Source organism: Caenorhabditis remanei, chromosome X (assembly GCF_010183535.1).
Source record: "Caenorhabditis remanei strain PX506 chromosome X, whole genome shotgun sequence".
Taxonomy (NCBI): domain Eukaryota; kingdom Metazoa; phylum Nematoda; class Chromadorea; order Rhabditida; family Rhabditidae; genus Caenorhabditis; species Caenorhabditis remanei.
The window spans coordinates 8,775,463-8,790,986 of NC_071333.1; the positions used below are offsets into that span (position 1 = coordinate 8,775,463).

Below are 15,524 nucleotides of genomic sequence, written 5' to 3' on the forward strand. Positions count from 1 at the left end.
CTTGGGGGTCGCACCACAAAATGCTTTCACTTTTTGTCTCCGTTTCAAGTATCCGACCGTGCATGTGTACCGTATCACAAAGATTTTGAATGAGCGAATGTATGTCTCTAGAGAAACACCGACAGTACAATATCCCCCTTCGATAGAAAAAGAAACGAGGACGCGTTAAGAGAAGATTTAGAGAGATAAACTCGAAGAGACGAGAAGAAGAGAACGCAGAGAGGAAGAAATCGGCAAAGGAGGTTGGACAAAGAAGAAGAAGCGAAAACTGAGGCTGGACGGTGACCCCGGTTCATTCGACACACCTTCTACAACATCTAGACACTTATTCATTCTATTCGCTAAGAATGCTCGCGATAGGCATACTCTCTGTCTGTCTTGTGGGCTTTGTTGGCGCCCAATTAGATGCCTTTGCCCTTCCATCTGCTGCAAGGTATGCACCAAAGCCAACTGTACCTCCAGAGTTTTCCAACTACTTCGAATTGGATGGACATGCTCGCGAATTGGTGGACTCTCTGCTAGGACCACGTCCAGGAGGTCTCTTCCCAGAGAAGACGTTCGAGATTGGAGCACCACAGATTCCAGTTCAAAATGGAAACCAACCAATTCATAAGGTTTCCAACTTGGAGAGAACGCTCGAGTCATTCTTCACTGCCCCAGAGACTCCACCAGGACAAGCTCTCCCACCAGGCTTCGGATCAGGATTCTCTCTTTTGAACAACAACAAGGCTTTGACATCATTCGGAGACATCCGGAGATCACCATCCAACAAGCAAGAAGACGCTGAAGTCGAAGGATCAGGAGATGGAAAGAGCTCTATTGCTGGAATCCCAAATGTAAGTTGAAGCTAATTCTATTAGTGAACGAAATTTTAATCACGAAGTTTCAGGTGTTCCCAAAGCTCCCAAAGCCACCAACTGAGCGTCTCGAGCCCGTCAAGACCGTTGCCGTTCAAAGAGATGCCATCGGAATGCCAGTCATCGAAACTGCTCCATCTGTCCCAGAAGGAGGATTCCTTCCATCTTCCGATGTTCGCCGTTCCCCAGCTTCTGTCTCTGAAGTATCCCACTCCATCGATGACAAGGCTGACGACTTGAACACAGAGGAGGTAAGGAGAAAACTGTTTCAGATCTGTCATGAAGTTTCGTTTTTTTCAGTATGGAGGTCTTTCTGATGACTCTAACTCATCTGGAGGCGGTTTGATTGGAACTATTTTCAACCTCATCAAACTCGGAGGAAAGAAGGCAAAGGATGCACCAAAGGCTGGAATCACCAAGGCTGCTGAGGTTACAAAATCACTATTTCAGATGTTTTAGATGCATATTCCGATTTTCAGGAGAAGAACTCAATTGGAAAAGCCGTGTCAAGTCTTCTCGGAGGAGAGAACAGCCCACTTCCAAAACCAGGAAACAACATTCTCACAGATATGCTCTACAAGGCTCTTTCCAGTGGATCTCTTGAGGTAAACAATAGATTCTCCGGAAACTTTCAGCATTACACAGCATTTTCAGTCGAATGAAACCATGGTTGAGAGAAAAGACAACGGATCCATCGTTCTCACTCCAGCTCAATCTGCCGCCATCAGCAGCAACCTCGAGATGATCCAAGACTTGATTATCAAACCATCTTCCCCTCTCTGTACTCAGAAACCAGATCCAGTCGAATTCGAGTTGGATCCACTTATGGGACAATGGTACCAAGTCATCTACTCCCCACCAGTTTCTACCGGACCATGTAGCATGATATCCTACAAGAAATTGAGCAACATTGGAGCGGAGCCTGGATCAATCATAGACGTGTATGAATACACTACTGACGGAACTCCATACGGAAAACCAATAATCTCATCTGGATACGCTGTATTCAAAGGAAAGGGAGAAATGATCTTCAGAACCAACGCCAACAAAGATGACGTCACTGTTCATATGCTCAGCGTTGGACCATTGAACCACCAAGGAGAGTACGAATATATCGTTATGTCCACCAACTGTAACTACCCAGTTTACGTCTTTGCCAGAGATACCAGCATCTTCAAGCAGGTAATAACACAATCCAGATTTCTGAACATCCGGTTTCTTATAAATTCATTTTCAGAAGTATGAGCCAATTGTCAACGAATTCTTGGACAAGAGCGGAGTTGTCAATGGAATCACTCGCTTGTTGAACATTGTTGCACCAGTTGACAACACTATGTGCATCTTCCCACCACATCTCTTCTATCAAGGAAAATAAGCAACTTACTTTTTCTTTTAATTTTCTCTCTTAATTTCGCCTCAATCCCCTGTTCTCATTCCCCCTTTTCTCTTTCAACCCTCGGGTGATTTTTCCCTTTTTTAATTAGTCTTTTTTAATTCCAAAGTTACTCAACCCCGTTCGTCCGAACAAAAACCCAAATCAGGCCGTGGGCTCGTGCATTCTCGTTGTACATAAAATGGATCTGGATCCAACCTTTCAGTTTACAATTCTTTTCTTTTGTATTGTCTTTCATTTACTCATGATTTTTTTTCTTTCACAATAAATGTTTTATGATTTTCAAATATCTTATAAGAACTGCCAGAATTAAAAAAAAGACAAAGGACACAATCAAAAATGGATAAAACAACCGGTTGTGCAGCCTTGGAGAAAAAAGAAATTTCTAGATTTGGAAAATTCGGTATGGGTGGCTTTGAATGAATTATGTTCGTTGAATCTAACCTTGATGATCTCATCGACAGGCGCTATTAAGATGTAATCTATGTTTTACAGTATTCCTTAAAGTACAAAGGAATTGCCTTGAAATAATAGATAATGTTCAATGTCACTCAGACTGGTACTGTCATTCTCAGCCTTGAAGATAGGTCATATTTCATTCCTTTGATCAGTTACTTTTTCACAATCAAATTCCTTGTCGCTCACACAATCATTCTATTTTCAATTAGGTCATTGAATCTGGAACTGTGTATGTCAGCCCCATCCATCTTCATCATTCCACTTTCTGAGAGTATCTGACAGTTGTCCGAGTAATCCGATCCAGAGAAAAGGAATGAGAGGGAAAAGAGATATAGGGGGACAGAGAAGCCGAAATTTCGGTCAAGTGAAAGTGGTGACTGTCGCAATGATTCGCGGATACAGTCCAGTGAATCTTTCTAGGAGAGAGACGCAAAAGAAGAAGCGAAAATTGGCACGTAACGAGAGTGAAAGCCTATCGACGCTGGACAATTTGAGGTCAACACCGTCGGACGATACAGCCCATTGAGAAGCCCACACTTGGAAGTTCTAACGATGCAACGGGTGACGGCGGCTGTTTTCGCCTGCTTAATTGGAGGAGTATTCCTTGCTACACCAGATGCACCATCTTTCGAAAGTTTGCCTGCTGGAATCGACCCAACTGCTAAGGTATGTTCAGCTAATGTTCTATACGGTGCCAAACTTAAAATTAATTCTAGATCGGACCACCAGGAACAGATGATAAAGCTCTTGTGAAAGTAGGAGAAGTAGCAGAGTCCATTCTTGATAAACTAGGATTCAGCACCAGAGACGAGAAGGATATCCGCCGTGCACCAGTTCCAAGTTCTTTCTTTGGAGTTAGTTGCATATAATTCAAAATTTAAAATAGTTTCTCAAAATCATTTTTACAGAGTGATGATGTCAACCAAGTTATCGAAGAAGCCAATGCCAACCGTGTTGATTTGCAAGGAATCACCTCTGGACAAATCCCAGGACTCGCTCCAATTCCAGTTCCAGGATTCCCAGGACCACAAGACGCTCCAGTCATCCCAGGAGTCAACACTATCCCAGGACTCAGCAACTTCAACTACCTTGTCGGACAACTCTTCCCACAAATGATTCCTCCAGCAAACACTCTTCTCGGATCTTCAATCAGCAGAATTCTTCCAAAGGACACAGCCAAGAACATTGCCAAGGATGTATTCAGAGCTGTTCACCCAACTGCCGAAAATGTTGATACCGCTAGAATGATGGGAAGATGGTTCCAAGTTATCAACTCGCCACATGTCATCCGTGAGGCCTGCACCGTGTCACACTGTAAGTTTCAAAGACATTTCGCTTTCTTTCATTTATACTTCAATTTTCAGTCGGAGCTTTGACCAACAACACCTACTCTGCCTCCTTCACCATCCTCAAGTTCTACAGAGAAGGAAATCCAAATGGATCTCCAAGATATGCCCTCGGATACGGATTCAAGTCTGGAGAGACCGGACAATTTGTCCTTCACAACAGTAATTCTGCTGATGCCGAGCCTTGTAAGACAGCTTAGAGAGTTTTCTGGAATCCCATTTTTTAATTTCAGTCTGGGTAATCAAAATGGGACCACTCAACGAGTATAAGCAATACGACTACGCAATTGTCTCGACCTGGGTCAGATATCCAGTTTTCGTCATTGCTCGTGATCCAGAACGATTCAGAAAGCTCCACATGAAGAATGTTCTTGAGTTCTTGCAACAAAACAGTATGTTTCATAATCCTCCAATTTTCGAATCACTCTACAACCGGTCATTTTCAGATTACATCAACGTGATGACCAAAGCATTTAACATGATCTCTCCAGTGGACTATGAAGCATGTCAGTATACTCCAACTTTCTCTGGAACCGGAAAATAATTGTCAAATATTGTTCCGGCTTACGACTTTCATCTCATCGGCGGGTACTCCTCCCTCAATTATCTGTTCCAAAACATTGTTTGTGTGGATCAAGTTTGTAATAATGAATTAATAATGATATATTAATAATAATTAATAATTGTGTGCCTGTTTCTCATGAATGACCCTTTGAGGTCTTGATCTTGATTTTTTCTCCAAAATAAATTGTTAGAATCGATTTCAATAATTTATAAACAGACAGTAAGTCGCTACAAAATATTAATTCATATTGAAGCAATATGAAGGATAACGAAATATGAAGTACAACTTTTGAAATGACCGGCAAGCAATTGACTAAAATAAGTGAAAGACAGTTTGCATTATTTCTACATTACCATTTGACAAATTGAATAAGTCCTAGAGCTTTGGAGCGTTTTCAGAAAAATTTCTCCTTTTTAACTTTTGAATGCTCTGAAAATCATGTAAAATTTGTTTTACATATCCACAGTTTGTTATATCATTTCACTTCTCTCTTTTCCGTGTTTCACAAAACAAAACTGATATGAAGTTTCACTGAATCGACAGTACAAGGAACTTGAAGAAAAAGTGCAAACGACATTTCTCAAAAAGCAGGTCACCGGGATTCCTATCTTGTTGACCAAAGGCGATGTGTTGCGCCTTTGCGTTTTCACGAAAGATTATGTCAGATTCGATATCACAGTTTTTCCTGGACAATTTCATTTTCGCTTTCGTAATGAAATTGGGTCATGGTCGATCTCAATTCATCTCAAACTTCCCGGATAACAGTTTGCGGAATTTGAACAAGTGTGTCCAGGAAATTAGGTGAAAGGGATCGGATTGAAACAGGAGATGGTAATTATGTCAGGGAAAGTGTCTGACCGCGTATCACCGAAATGTGGAAGATTTTGAAAAGGGAACATTCATAGACGACTTCGAAGTAACTTTGTCAAGTTTTCAAATTGCTCCATGATCGTTACCGTATGAAGCCGTGATGTTTGAACCATGAATACTACATCAAAATTTCAAGCTTTCTATCATGCAAGTCTCTTGTTTTTCCGTTAGACAAGGGTCCCATCTCTGTTCTCAGATTATAGATCAACGTTTTTCATCAAATGTTGAAAGCCATGCTTCAGGGCAAAACGAGGCGAAATTGAGTTTTAGCTATGTGTGTCTGTGTATGTCCCAAATTATAGAGCTCTTTTCCGTCAAGTCTCACCCAACATTCCATTTCGTTTTGTGCTTGAGCCCTCCCTACACAGAAAGGGCACTCATTGCATGAGCTCAAGAAGGAGCTCGTCTAGGAGCAGGATGATGAGTAGCAGGCAGACGACAAGAAACGCAGATCGATAGGCGCTGGCGATGGAGAGAGCATGGAGCACGCCTCTCGCCCCCGGGCTTCATTTGAGTCCCCTTCTTCTACTTGTGGGGCTTTTAGTGCTGAAGACGTCGGTCGCTCTGTCGGCCGTCTTTTCTTGTTTTGTTATTTTCTCTTCCAAGTGACTGCACCAATTGAACGCCTTCGCTGCAATGGAAGTGGTCGAGCCAGTGCGTCCCATCGACTACTGGGTTTGTAAGTGACACTTAAAATGTAGTAAAAAGGAGGAATGCATTTTTATGGGTTTAGGTAGAGCAACAGACAGATTCATCGCCGACGACGAAAGGGTGAAAGCACTTGACTTCATTATCGAGAGTATTCATAAAGAAGTAGGTTGAATAGAAATCTGGGAGTGAGACATATGTGAGACATATGCTAGCCGTTTAATCTAAAAATGTTGATAAAAGTTCAAAAATATATTCTGAACTTAAAATCTGATGATTTGTCTTCTGCTCACACTGTTGAAAATCGTAGTGAACTTCATGATATTGAAACACTTTCTGTCATTAGAACAAGAGAATTTTCAGCCAGCGAGTGCTCTTCTGGCCGTCGACCTGTTTTCTCATAAGCTTTCAAGTCCATCTCAAGAAGAAGCTTTGCTCACAACACGGGTAAGACTCTTTCGCCTGAATAGCCATTAGATGATTTTTTCATAGGCGTTGGACTATTTGGTACGCAATGGCGGAGAAAAGGTTCATGAAAGATGCGGACGTTACAAATTCTTGAATGAGCTCGTCAGATTGATTGCTCCCAAATACAACGGGAAATTGACAAGTGACGCGTTGAAAACAGAGATAATCAAGCTGTTGTTCATCTGGCAATTGTCGATAAAACACATTGAGAAATACAAGCAAGTCTATGAATCCCTGAAGGCTAGTAAGATAATAACAGAGGATCCGCAAGTAAAAGAAACTGAAGTTCCAGTTTTTCAAAGTAGGAATCAAGCATTTGCTCTATTTCAAGACATCATCTGATTTTAGTTCCACCTGCACGAACATCAGTTTTTGACAACGAAGAACAGTCGGTGCTTCTGAAAGCGTTATTGTCCAGCAACCGACCAGAAGATCTCCAAACCGCCAATAATTTGATCAAAAGTCTTGTCGAAACGGTAGATCATGTTTTTCACTCATCTCGGAGTTTCATATTTTTAGGAAGAGCACAAACTCATCAAAGTCCATGAACGTCGAAAGAATCTTGACCAAGCTATCCACTTGTGCAATCAAATTGTGCACTTGAAACTCGATAAAGCAGCTGAGACAATCGGTTTAGGCAGCTACTCTTCTGATAATGAGTTTACTCTTCAGGTATTTGAATTTAATTTTTGATTTCCTTTCAAGTATATATTTCAGAGATTGACCGACGAGATTACTCAACTTCAAACAACAATATACGGGTACGTCAACGAATTGGCAGAGAACAATGATCCTTGTTTGGAAGAAGTTTTAAATATTAACGACCAAATCAACAAGGCGTTGCCAGAAAGAGACACTCCAAAGGGTGGAAATCGAGCGCCAGCCTCCGAGAGAGTTCATTGTGAGTTTACTACCACTTTTGACTTTTTGTTATACTTCTCCTTGTTCGATCTCTATTTTCCTCAATTTCCTGTTTCACAGAAAAAAACTCGATTATGAAAATAATTTCTAGTCTCCGTAACGGAAATGCTAGAATAATTGGTTTTTCGTTCTTAGTGAAAACTGCGTTTAATTACAGTAGAACCTGAAAACCAAGAGCTGCTTGTTTTCAATTCGCCAACTACTGAGACGGCACCGAGAAACGGATTTTGTGACCCGCGTGACTTGGTATGTGGTTTGTAGCTTTTGATTAAACAAATGTTGACCCCTTCAACACATTACATTTCTAATTTAGGAAGGCAGTTTGCTAAACAACATGATTGAGTCGGAGTTTGTCGAGGAACCAAAGGTTTGCGAAACTCTCCAGGGACCGCATAACAACAACATTTCAGATTATTCCTGTTCAACAAATGACACCAGTCTCAAATCGGAACAGCTCGTCGAGCCCTCGTGCTAGTGGGGACTCTATTTTCGAGACTGATTTTCTGGCTGGAAAGAGATTGCCTGAGTGAGAAAACAAACAATTAAGACAAGAACTCATTAGATTATACAAGTTTCAGAACTCCAAAACCCCCCACATTGAATGAATTGAAACCAAATACTACAACGATTACTCTGGAAGCGTTGGAAGTTTTTGTTCCACCAATGTCCCCTGAACCAACTAGTTTGTCTCCAAAAGTTATTCCAGAAAGAGTTTACCTCAATCCCAGTTCTATTATTATGAGTAGGTATCATTAGCGGAGTCTCCAGTACAAATGTATTTTCAGGAAATCGCCTTCCTGTAGAAATCTTGGACAGTAAAGGAGTCAGAATCTTGTTATATTACTGTCAATCGGATATGACAGTAAGCAACATACATTCTTATGTAATCGTTATCCAAAACCATAACAACTTCATCATGAGGGATGTTATTCTGAATATGGCTACTAATGACAAGGTTAGTACTTGTATTACATAAGAACAGGAGCACCAGTAATAGTTGTAGTTACATTCTTCACTCTTTCCAGAATGTCATCATCCGTTTGCAAGACTCGAAAATTGAACTTCCTGGTTTCAACATTTTCGGTCAGCAAGTTACCAGTAACCTCCTCCTCTGCATCCAGCAACTAAATGATGTCAAAGACGTTGAACTCGACTTTACTCTTGCATACAAAAGAACCCAAGAATCGGCGATTAGCGGAAGTTTCACATTGACACTTGTCCCTGAACACGTCTTTAATCTCAATTTTTGAATTCTGAGTGTATTCTTCATTTTTTGTTTTTCTCATTACTCCTGATTTCATCCACCCGGTTTATTGTTCATTTCCCATCTCACAAATTCAGCTGTCTTACATTCCGCTTGTAAATGCATATGTCGTTTAGCAAAAATATAATTATTCTCGCTAGAAAACGGAAATAAATGCTGCTTAATCTCTTTCTTCGGATACGAAAGACGAGGGATTTGGGAGAAGGATCACGTGCACACAACATGATGAATATCTAGTGTTTAGTACGGATAAGACGTTTTCAAATACTACTACTATTAGTACGTCACAAGAAATTTATGTTTTCCACAATCTGCACACGATGTCAAAATAAAACATTTTGCATAATGTTCAATTTTTTTATATTTTCAAGTCGAAAATACTACTCTATTCGGCGAAATATTTGTTGACTCTGCTGAACAAAAAAAAACAACTCTCGTCAATTGTCGTACGGTCGGGTGCTTGCGGACCTCAGCGGGCCACTGCAGTGTGTGCGCGGAGTGACCTCACTCTCCTATTTTATGGTCCCTTCCCGTACTCTGCACACAGTTCTCTTTCTTTAGGCGACATTGATCGCGATAAAATTTTAAAGAAACATTTTTTGTTTCTAGAAACCACATTCATTGTCTGTAAATCTTTCTTTTCTTCCTTTTCAAAAACAAAATCGCATCTATTTTATTGATTGGCAAATTTTGTTCTGCCAGTTTATCATCTCGCTCGCTATTTCTCCACCAAAAACAAAATAGCAACAAGTAACTTTCAATCAACCAAATCAAAAAAATCTCCGTCTGTTTCACTAGAATGATAGTGCTGATAGTTTTCTTTTCGTCAATCTTCGTTCTCAGTAGACAATCGATATTTCTTCAAAGTTGACAAGTTTTGGTTTTTGTTGTCAACGACAAGGAAAATGCACTGTGTCTCCATCCATTTCAGTGATTAGGTGTCTTATCAATATAGTTGTCTACTCAAGCAACAACGTACGTTTTTTGGCGTTTCTCCTTTTCTATGTCGCTCCGGTGCTCTGAATTATTTTTGATTGAGTAATTCAATTTTACCACTTCATAAATAGGCGAGATTTGATTTAATTAGGTAAATTCCAGCTCGTTTTCAGCGGAGCGAGATTGCATTTTCTCTGCGTCTCCTGCATGTCACTCTATTTTCTCACCTCCTTGCCCCCCGTCAACAAGTCACCTCTCTTCCACATTTCTTTCCAGATCAATAATATTTTTTCTTTCAGCGAAATATGCCGGAGAGAGCCGACGCAAGCTCAGGAATGGTGCTTCTCACCGGAAACTCCCATCCGGAGTTAGCCAAGATGGTATCGGAGAGACTCGAAATTCGTCTCGGAGAGGCGACTGTCTACAACAAAACTAACAGAGGTAACGGACCCCATTGTTTGAAATAAATTTATTGATTCTTTTTCTAGAAACTTCCGTCGACATTAAACAATCGGTTCGTGGAAAGCACGTCTTCATCCTTCAAAGCGGTTCCAAGTGAGTTTTTGCGCTTTTGGATTGTTTGGGACACACATTGTCCAACACGATTCAAAACATCAACATGTATCTTTCAGGAACGTGAACAACGATGTCATGGAACTTCTTGTGCTCATCTACGCATGCAAGACGTCAATGTCGAAGACAATCACTGTCGTCATGCCGTATCTGCCATACAGCAAACAGTGCAGAATGCTCCGTCGTTCGTCGATCGCCATGAAGCTTGTCGCTGAGATGATTTGCAAAGCAGGTCCGTCAACCATCAGCTATAAATGTTTTCACAAAGTGAATCTGGATTCGTTCGCATCTATTTGAGTTTTGAAGTGTTATTAGACACATCTGCCAATTTCCGTTTTGTCTGTTTTTCGATCGCCAGGAGCCTTCTAGGTCGAATTCGCTGCAGAAAGTTTCTGTTTACTCATGCAAACCTTTAGTTGAAAAGTGCGAACCATGGTTGCAGAAAATCTTTCATTTCGGTGTCATAAAAGCTGCCATACTCTTTTCGTCTTGCAAAGTAACAACGTTAGGTTTTCATCATAGTGGTTTTCGGTTGTAGCGGCTCTGTGAAAACGACAGAGAGGGATTATAAGAAACACAAATCTCAGAAGACCAAAACATCCACTATACACCGGAAATTAGTCTGCCCCAATACGATTATATGTGAAAACAAACGAATTGTATTGTGATTTCAGGTGCCAGTCGATTGGTGTCATTGGATTTGTACAAGAAAGAAATACAGGGATTTTTCGGAATTCCAGTCGACAATCTTCGTGCATCTCCATTCTTCCTTCAACACATCAAGACAAATGTAACTACTCACTGGAGAGATAACATAGATACATTTTGTTTTTCTTTAGATTCCGGATTACAAGAATGCCATCATCGTTGCCAAATCGCCAGGAGTCATGAACAAGGCTACCTCATACGCGGATCGCCTTCGCCTTGGTAAGCCTAGTTTGATATTAATTCTTCTCGTTCTCACCCATAATCCCCAATATAGCTCATTCATCTCTTTGCAGGATGTGAGTTATAGAATTAAGAGAGTGTGGTAACTTTACTCAATGTTTTATTTATTCCACATGATGGTTGGCAAGTTAACAGACATATGGGAGTTTGAATTTGTAACACAGAAAATCGATTTCTTCGACTATGTTTCTAATTTTTTAATAGTTTAATTTTCGTGGTGAATGGTTGTCTTTTAAACGACGACTCACTCGCACCCTTTTTCCGGAACTAAACTTCTACCTCTCTATCCGCTCAAGTTAAATGGGTTTGCGTACTCCCCTTGTTTGTCCTGTTTGTCCATCACATCGGAAAATTTCACAACGGCTGCTTTTTGTTTTCAGTTCGGGAATATGGGTTTATTTAGGTGTGGCTGTTATCCACGGAGAACAGAAGGACGAGGAAGAGTCGGGTCTTGAAGATGGACGTCAATCACCACCACCAAATGTCACTTCTTATGATTTCCTCCCAGCTCAAGAGTCGAAGCAGAAGCCACCACTCACTGTTGTTGGAGATGTTGGAGGCCGTATTGCCATCATGGTGGTAAGTCATTTTTGTTTTTTGATTCGGGGAATTGGCGGCACTATAACTGCAACCAGAAGATCTTGGAACTGTTCACTAATCATTGAAGTGTTCAGCAAGTCATTGACCCTTCATGCGCAAAAAACAACAGAATAACAGTTCTCCGCGTTGTAAAGAAAAGAAAACGTACTTTTCTTCTTTTTTTCTCTAGTTTGTTGCCATTTACACAGTTCCGAGACTTTTTTGCAAGTATAGACCGTGGGGGATCGAGATCTTGCATGGTGGAATAGAAATACTTTCCTTGAGCTAGTCATTAAAAAAACCTAAAGAAATGGTTCCAGGATGACATCATAGACGATGCCCAATCGTTCGTTGCTGCTGCGGAAGTGCTCAAAGCACGTGGTGCCTACAAAATCTATGTGATTGCCACCCACGGAGTCCTCTCCTCGGATGCTCCAGCTCTTCTGGAGGCATCTCCAATTACTGAGGTAAGGCAGCCGGCTAGTTTTATCGATATAATTTTTAAACTAATCCATCTAACTTTATATTTTCAGGTCATTGTCACCAACACTGTGCCACACGACCTTCAGAAGATGCGTTGCCACAAAATCAAGACAGTTGACGTCTCGTTGATGATTTGCGAGGCAATTCGCCGTATCTTCCACAATGAGTCAATGGGAACACTCTTCCGTGATGTCACCCTCGACGACTAACTTCTCCTGTAATAATACCAGTTTCTCATTTCTCTCAATTCACTTTGCCTATTCCGTATGCTTTTCTCAGTCCGTGTGCCCGTAGAATCATTTTTTCTCTCCCTCAAACCAAAACCCATCTTTTCAACATTTCCTGTGCCAACTTTTATTTTTTTCGTATATTTAAAATACATAAATTGAAGGGAGATGATAGAAATGTATCAGAAATGAAAATTATAACGAGGAATTACAGAACGAAGCTAATTGTGAAGTTGCTAAGAAGACCAAGGACGACGTTTACCAAACTTTGAATCTCATGACGAACGAGTGAACTTTGGCAGCAGCCCAGAAAGCTGGACGAACAACATACAAAGTATACCTGCAACATATTCGTCTTGATATTTATACACCAGTTTGTAACTCACTTGAATTCACTTTCTCCTAAACAGTTAATGAAATCGGAGTCAATTTCGTCCAAGGAAGGAGCAGAGTAGTCCCAACGTTTGAATTCGCGGAAGTCTTGATCGTGTTTCAGGCAGCATCCATTGATATCTGTGAAGTCTCATCTTGTAATAGTTCTCTCGTTTTTCACTCACGGTCCTTGTCCTCTGAATAGGTAGCGACAGCTTCGGCAACTCTCTCAGTCCATCCGGCCGCTTCTAAGCCGCAACTCCACTTTTCAGAGTTGGCGGCATGAATCAAATATGTCATAAACAGTAAAAAATAGAAAGAATGCATGATGGCGTGTCACGTCTTAAAATTCAATGAAATGTGGCCACTGCTATCAGTAGATACGATTAAACTATGGGTCATAAGGCACGAAAAAATATCATCAATTTTTTTATACATACGCTATGGATTGCGATTGCCGCACAACTGCTACTTTAAAGCAGGCGGATGCTCTTGGTAGAATTGATGAGACCTTCTAGAATCGAGTGGACTGAATAAAAAAAATCGATGTGAGAGCGATTATTTTTGTTCAAACTTTTCAATTAACTTCAGTGTGAACATTATCTGCGATGACTCTATTGGGGTATACAATCATGCAACTGCGTCTTTCAGAAGATTTACGCAAGTTCGATAAGTATGCATTGGAGTTTTGGAGGAGAGTAAGACGTTTCCAGACTGCGGATTCTTTTCAGCTAAATTTATGTTGTCTGCGTGTTCTGCGAGTTGCGTGGAATAGTGTAGTCTAAATTCATTTCATTTGAAAAGGTTCAAACTTTCATTTTAATTTTTCAATTTGGAACTACAATCAAAATAATTCAGATCGCATCTCACATTTTACACAAAATTAAAACATTAAACCAAAACGAGTCTAAAACTCAATTAGCACCACGCAAATTTGCAATAAATGTTTTCGTTAAACCAGGTGTTCAGCTGAACCGACCATACATATACGTTTTTGATGATTTCTCTTGAATAGCTAAAATCAGAATTATTTATGATATGAATAACAGTGTACGAACTTACAAATATTTGCTGTCTGACAAGCATTGTTTGAATTCCCAATCAGATTGTCTTTTGGTAATGTCTAACTGTCCCGCGTCGATCCCGTCATATTGAGCATCATGGTGGAAACAACAAAGATTTATATCTGAAAAATCGAAGTGATTGCTCTGAAATCATCATACATTCACTAACGTTCTCGATCTTTTGCAGGCAAACTGACTAGGTAGGCAAAGAAAGTAGAAATTTTCCCACTGCCACAGGCCCAACTATCATATGAGGCAGCAACAAAGTTTACAAGCAGCAGAGATAGTAGAAATCTCATCTGAAATTACATATCATTCCTTCGAAATGATCAAAAAAGAAAAGAGATAAGACGTCTGAGAAATGTAGCACGGATAGCAGCATTACAAAGAAACAGTATTTCATTCAGGATCAGAGAGTCATCGGAAAATTTCTCTCTTGTTTCAGGTGTAAAAATATGTGTCATTGGCAGCGTTCATAAAACACATCGTAAAAGTTACTGGTTTTGATTCTGAAATGATTGCAAAAATTGCAATTTGCGAAACGAAAATGAATGATTGAACATATTGTAGTTGAATCGGGGTCAGATTATAGTTCAATCCAACAACTCTGAGCAGTGAACAACTGTTCCATAAAGAAATGACAAGATCAAGATGATACGGAATGGAACATTGCAAATTAAGTCGAAGATCAGTATTTTTTTACAAAACAGAGATCATGCCTTGAAAAAATTTATTGGTTTAGAACAATATAATAAATAAAAATATCAGCATGGATTTTTGATGATTTTCTTCCACCAGGAGTTGATACCAACGGCTGCAGTATAAAGAGGTTTTACAACAAAACGAACCCACCTGAAACAAACTTATTATTTGAAGTAACAAAATGGCGGCTGAGTTACCTGTTGTTAGTATTTTCTAAACATCTTTGAAACAAGAAATCCGCGGTTTCGAGAGAAATAGAGCCGATGCCATTGCAAAAGTTTTGATAGTTTTGGTCATGAGTTACACAGCATTTGTTGATACCTGCAATTGTTGCTATGAAGATATTCAAGTTGCTAAACGAACACTTACTTTGACGGTCCGCTGGTGCTGCAATAATCCAAGCAAGTCCCTCTGTGAACTTTCCTTCTCCGCAACTCCAGCAATGGACAGAAAAGCCACAAAGTACTAAAAGAAGGACAATCCTCATTTCTCTATGAGAAACGCCTATGCGAAAACACAACTTGATTTCAAGTGTTTTGGATAACAGGAGACTTCGATTTGAGATTAAAAACTTTATTGCAACTTGTGAACACTCAACAGATCAATAAATCTTTAATTTCATTTCTGCAAAGTTTATAGAAAACCATTGTCTGCAAAAAAAGCGATTTTAATCGAAACATCTTCAACATATATCAATAAAACGACTTTGAAACCAACGGTGCATTCTCACAGCTGCGCAAAAAATCGGCTTTGTGATCCATCGGGTCCACCTGAAAAATTTTTTTTGAAGAACTCGCAGTGTGAATTAAAATTCATACCAACTATTTGAGTTATTCAAACAATTGCAGA

At 40.1% G+C, this 15,524-nt stretch overlaps 8 protein-coding genes across 8 annotated transcripts; 4 read left to right on the forward strand and 4 right to left on the reverse strand.

Annotated features, from left to right (window-relative positions):
* Positions 1-347: 347 nt before the first annotated feature.
* Positions 348-2,232, forward strand: GCK72_023702 (uncharacterized protein; the record flags this gene model as incomplete). Its single annotated transcript, XM_003109692.1, has 6 exons — positions 348-836; positions 890-1,108; positions 1,158-1,286; positions 1,337-1,462; positions 1,512-2,039; positions 2,095-2,232. 6 exons carry the CDS (start codon positions 348-350, stop codon positions 2,230-2,232), a joined length of 1,629 nt encoding a protein of 542 aa, XP_003109740.1.
* GCK72_023703 (uncharacterized protein) lies at positions 1,419-3,895 on the reverse strand (the record flags this gene model as incomplete). The annotated part of the gene is made up of 2 exons (XM_053735512.1): positions 1,419-1,779; positions 3,798-3,895. 2 exons carry the CDS (start codon positions 3,893-3,895, stop codon positions 1,419-1,421), a joined length of 459 nt encoding a protein of 152 aa, XP_053579078.1.
* On the forward strand, positions 3,262-4,599 carry GCK72_023704 (uncharacterized protein; the record flags this gene model as incomplete). Its single annotated transcript, XM_003109488.2, has 6 exons — positions 3,262-3,375; positions 3,426-3,563; positions 3,618-4,023; positions 4,074-4,241; positions 4,289-4,447; positions 4,502-4,599. The coding sequence occupies 6 exons, from the start codon at positions 3,262-3,264 to the stop codon at positions 4,597-4,599; spliced, it is 1,083 nt and encodes a 360-aa protein (XP_003109536.1).
* Positions 4,600-6,126: 1,527 nt separating this feature from the next.
* On the forward strand, positions 6,127-8,777 carry GCK72_023705 (uncharacterized protein; the record flags this gene model as incomplete). Its single annotated transcript, XM_053735513.1, has 13 exons — positions 6,127-6,169; positions 6,224-6,303; positions 6,502-6,585; positions 6,631-6,907; positions 6,955-7,082; positions 7,126-7,278; positions 7,324-7,507; positions 7,685-7,773; positions 7,841-7,894; positions 7,938-8,053; positions 8,106-8,269; positions 8,313-8,482; positions 8,553-8,777. The coding sequence occupies 13 exons, from the start codon at positions 6,127-6,129 to the stop codon at positions 8,775-8,777; spliced, it is 1,767 nt and encodes a 588-aa protein (XP_053579079.1).
* Positions 8,778-10,032: 1,255 nt separating this feature from the next.
* Positions 10,033-12,519, forward strand: GCK72_023706 (uncharacterized protein; the record flags this gene model as incomplete). The annotated part of the gene is made up of 8 exons (XM_003109570.2): positions 10,033-10,168; positions 10,216-10,282; positions 10,360-10,532; positions 10,975-11,090; positions 11,140-11,227; positions 11,652-11,827; positions 12,148-12,294; positions 12,361-12,519. 8 exons carry the CDS (start codon positions 10,033-10,035, stop codon positions 12,517-12,519), a joined length of 1,062 nt encoding a protein of 353 aa, XP_003109618.1.
* A 276-nt stretch (positions 12,520-12,795) lies between these two features.
* Positions 12,796-13,209, reverse strand: GCK72_023707 (uncharacterized protein; the record flags this gene model as incomplete). Its single annotated transcript, XM_053735514.1, has 3 exons — positions 12,796-12,877; positions 12,924-13,050; positions 13,095-13,209. 3 exons carry the CDS (start codon positions 13,207-13,209, stop codon positions 12,796-12,798), a joined length of 324 nt encoding a protein of 107 aa, XP_053579080.1.
* A 618-nt stretch (positions 13,210-13,827) lies between these two features.
* Positions 13,828-14,272, reverse strand: GCK72_023708 (uncharacterized protein; the record flags this gene model as incomplete). Its single annotated transcript, XM_003109747.2, has 3 exons — positions 13,828-13,924; positions 13,972-14,095; positions 14,143-14,272. 3 exons carry the CDS (start codon positions 14,270-14,272, stop codon positions 13,828-13,830), a joined length of 351 nt encoding a protein of 116 aa, XP_003109795.2.
* A 465-nt stretch (positions 14,273-14,737) lies between these two features.
* GCK72_023709 (uncharacterized protein) lies at positions 14,738-15,162 on the reverse strand (the record flags this gene model as incomplete). Its single annotated transcript, XM_053735515.1, has 3 exons — positions 14,738-14,825; positions 14,873-14,996; positions 15,045-15,162. The coding sequence occupies 3 exons, from the start codon at positions 15,160-15,162 to the stop codon at positions 14,738-14,740; spliced, it is 330 nt and encodes a 109-aa protein (XP_053579081.1).
* Positions 15,163-15,524: the final 362 nt, after the last annotated feature.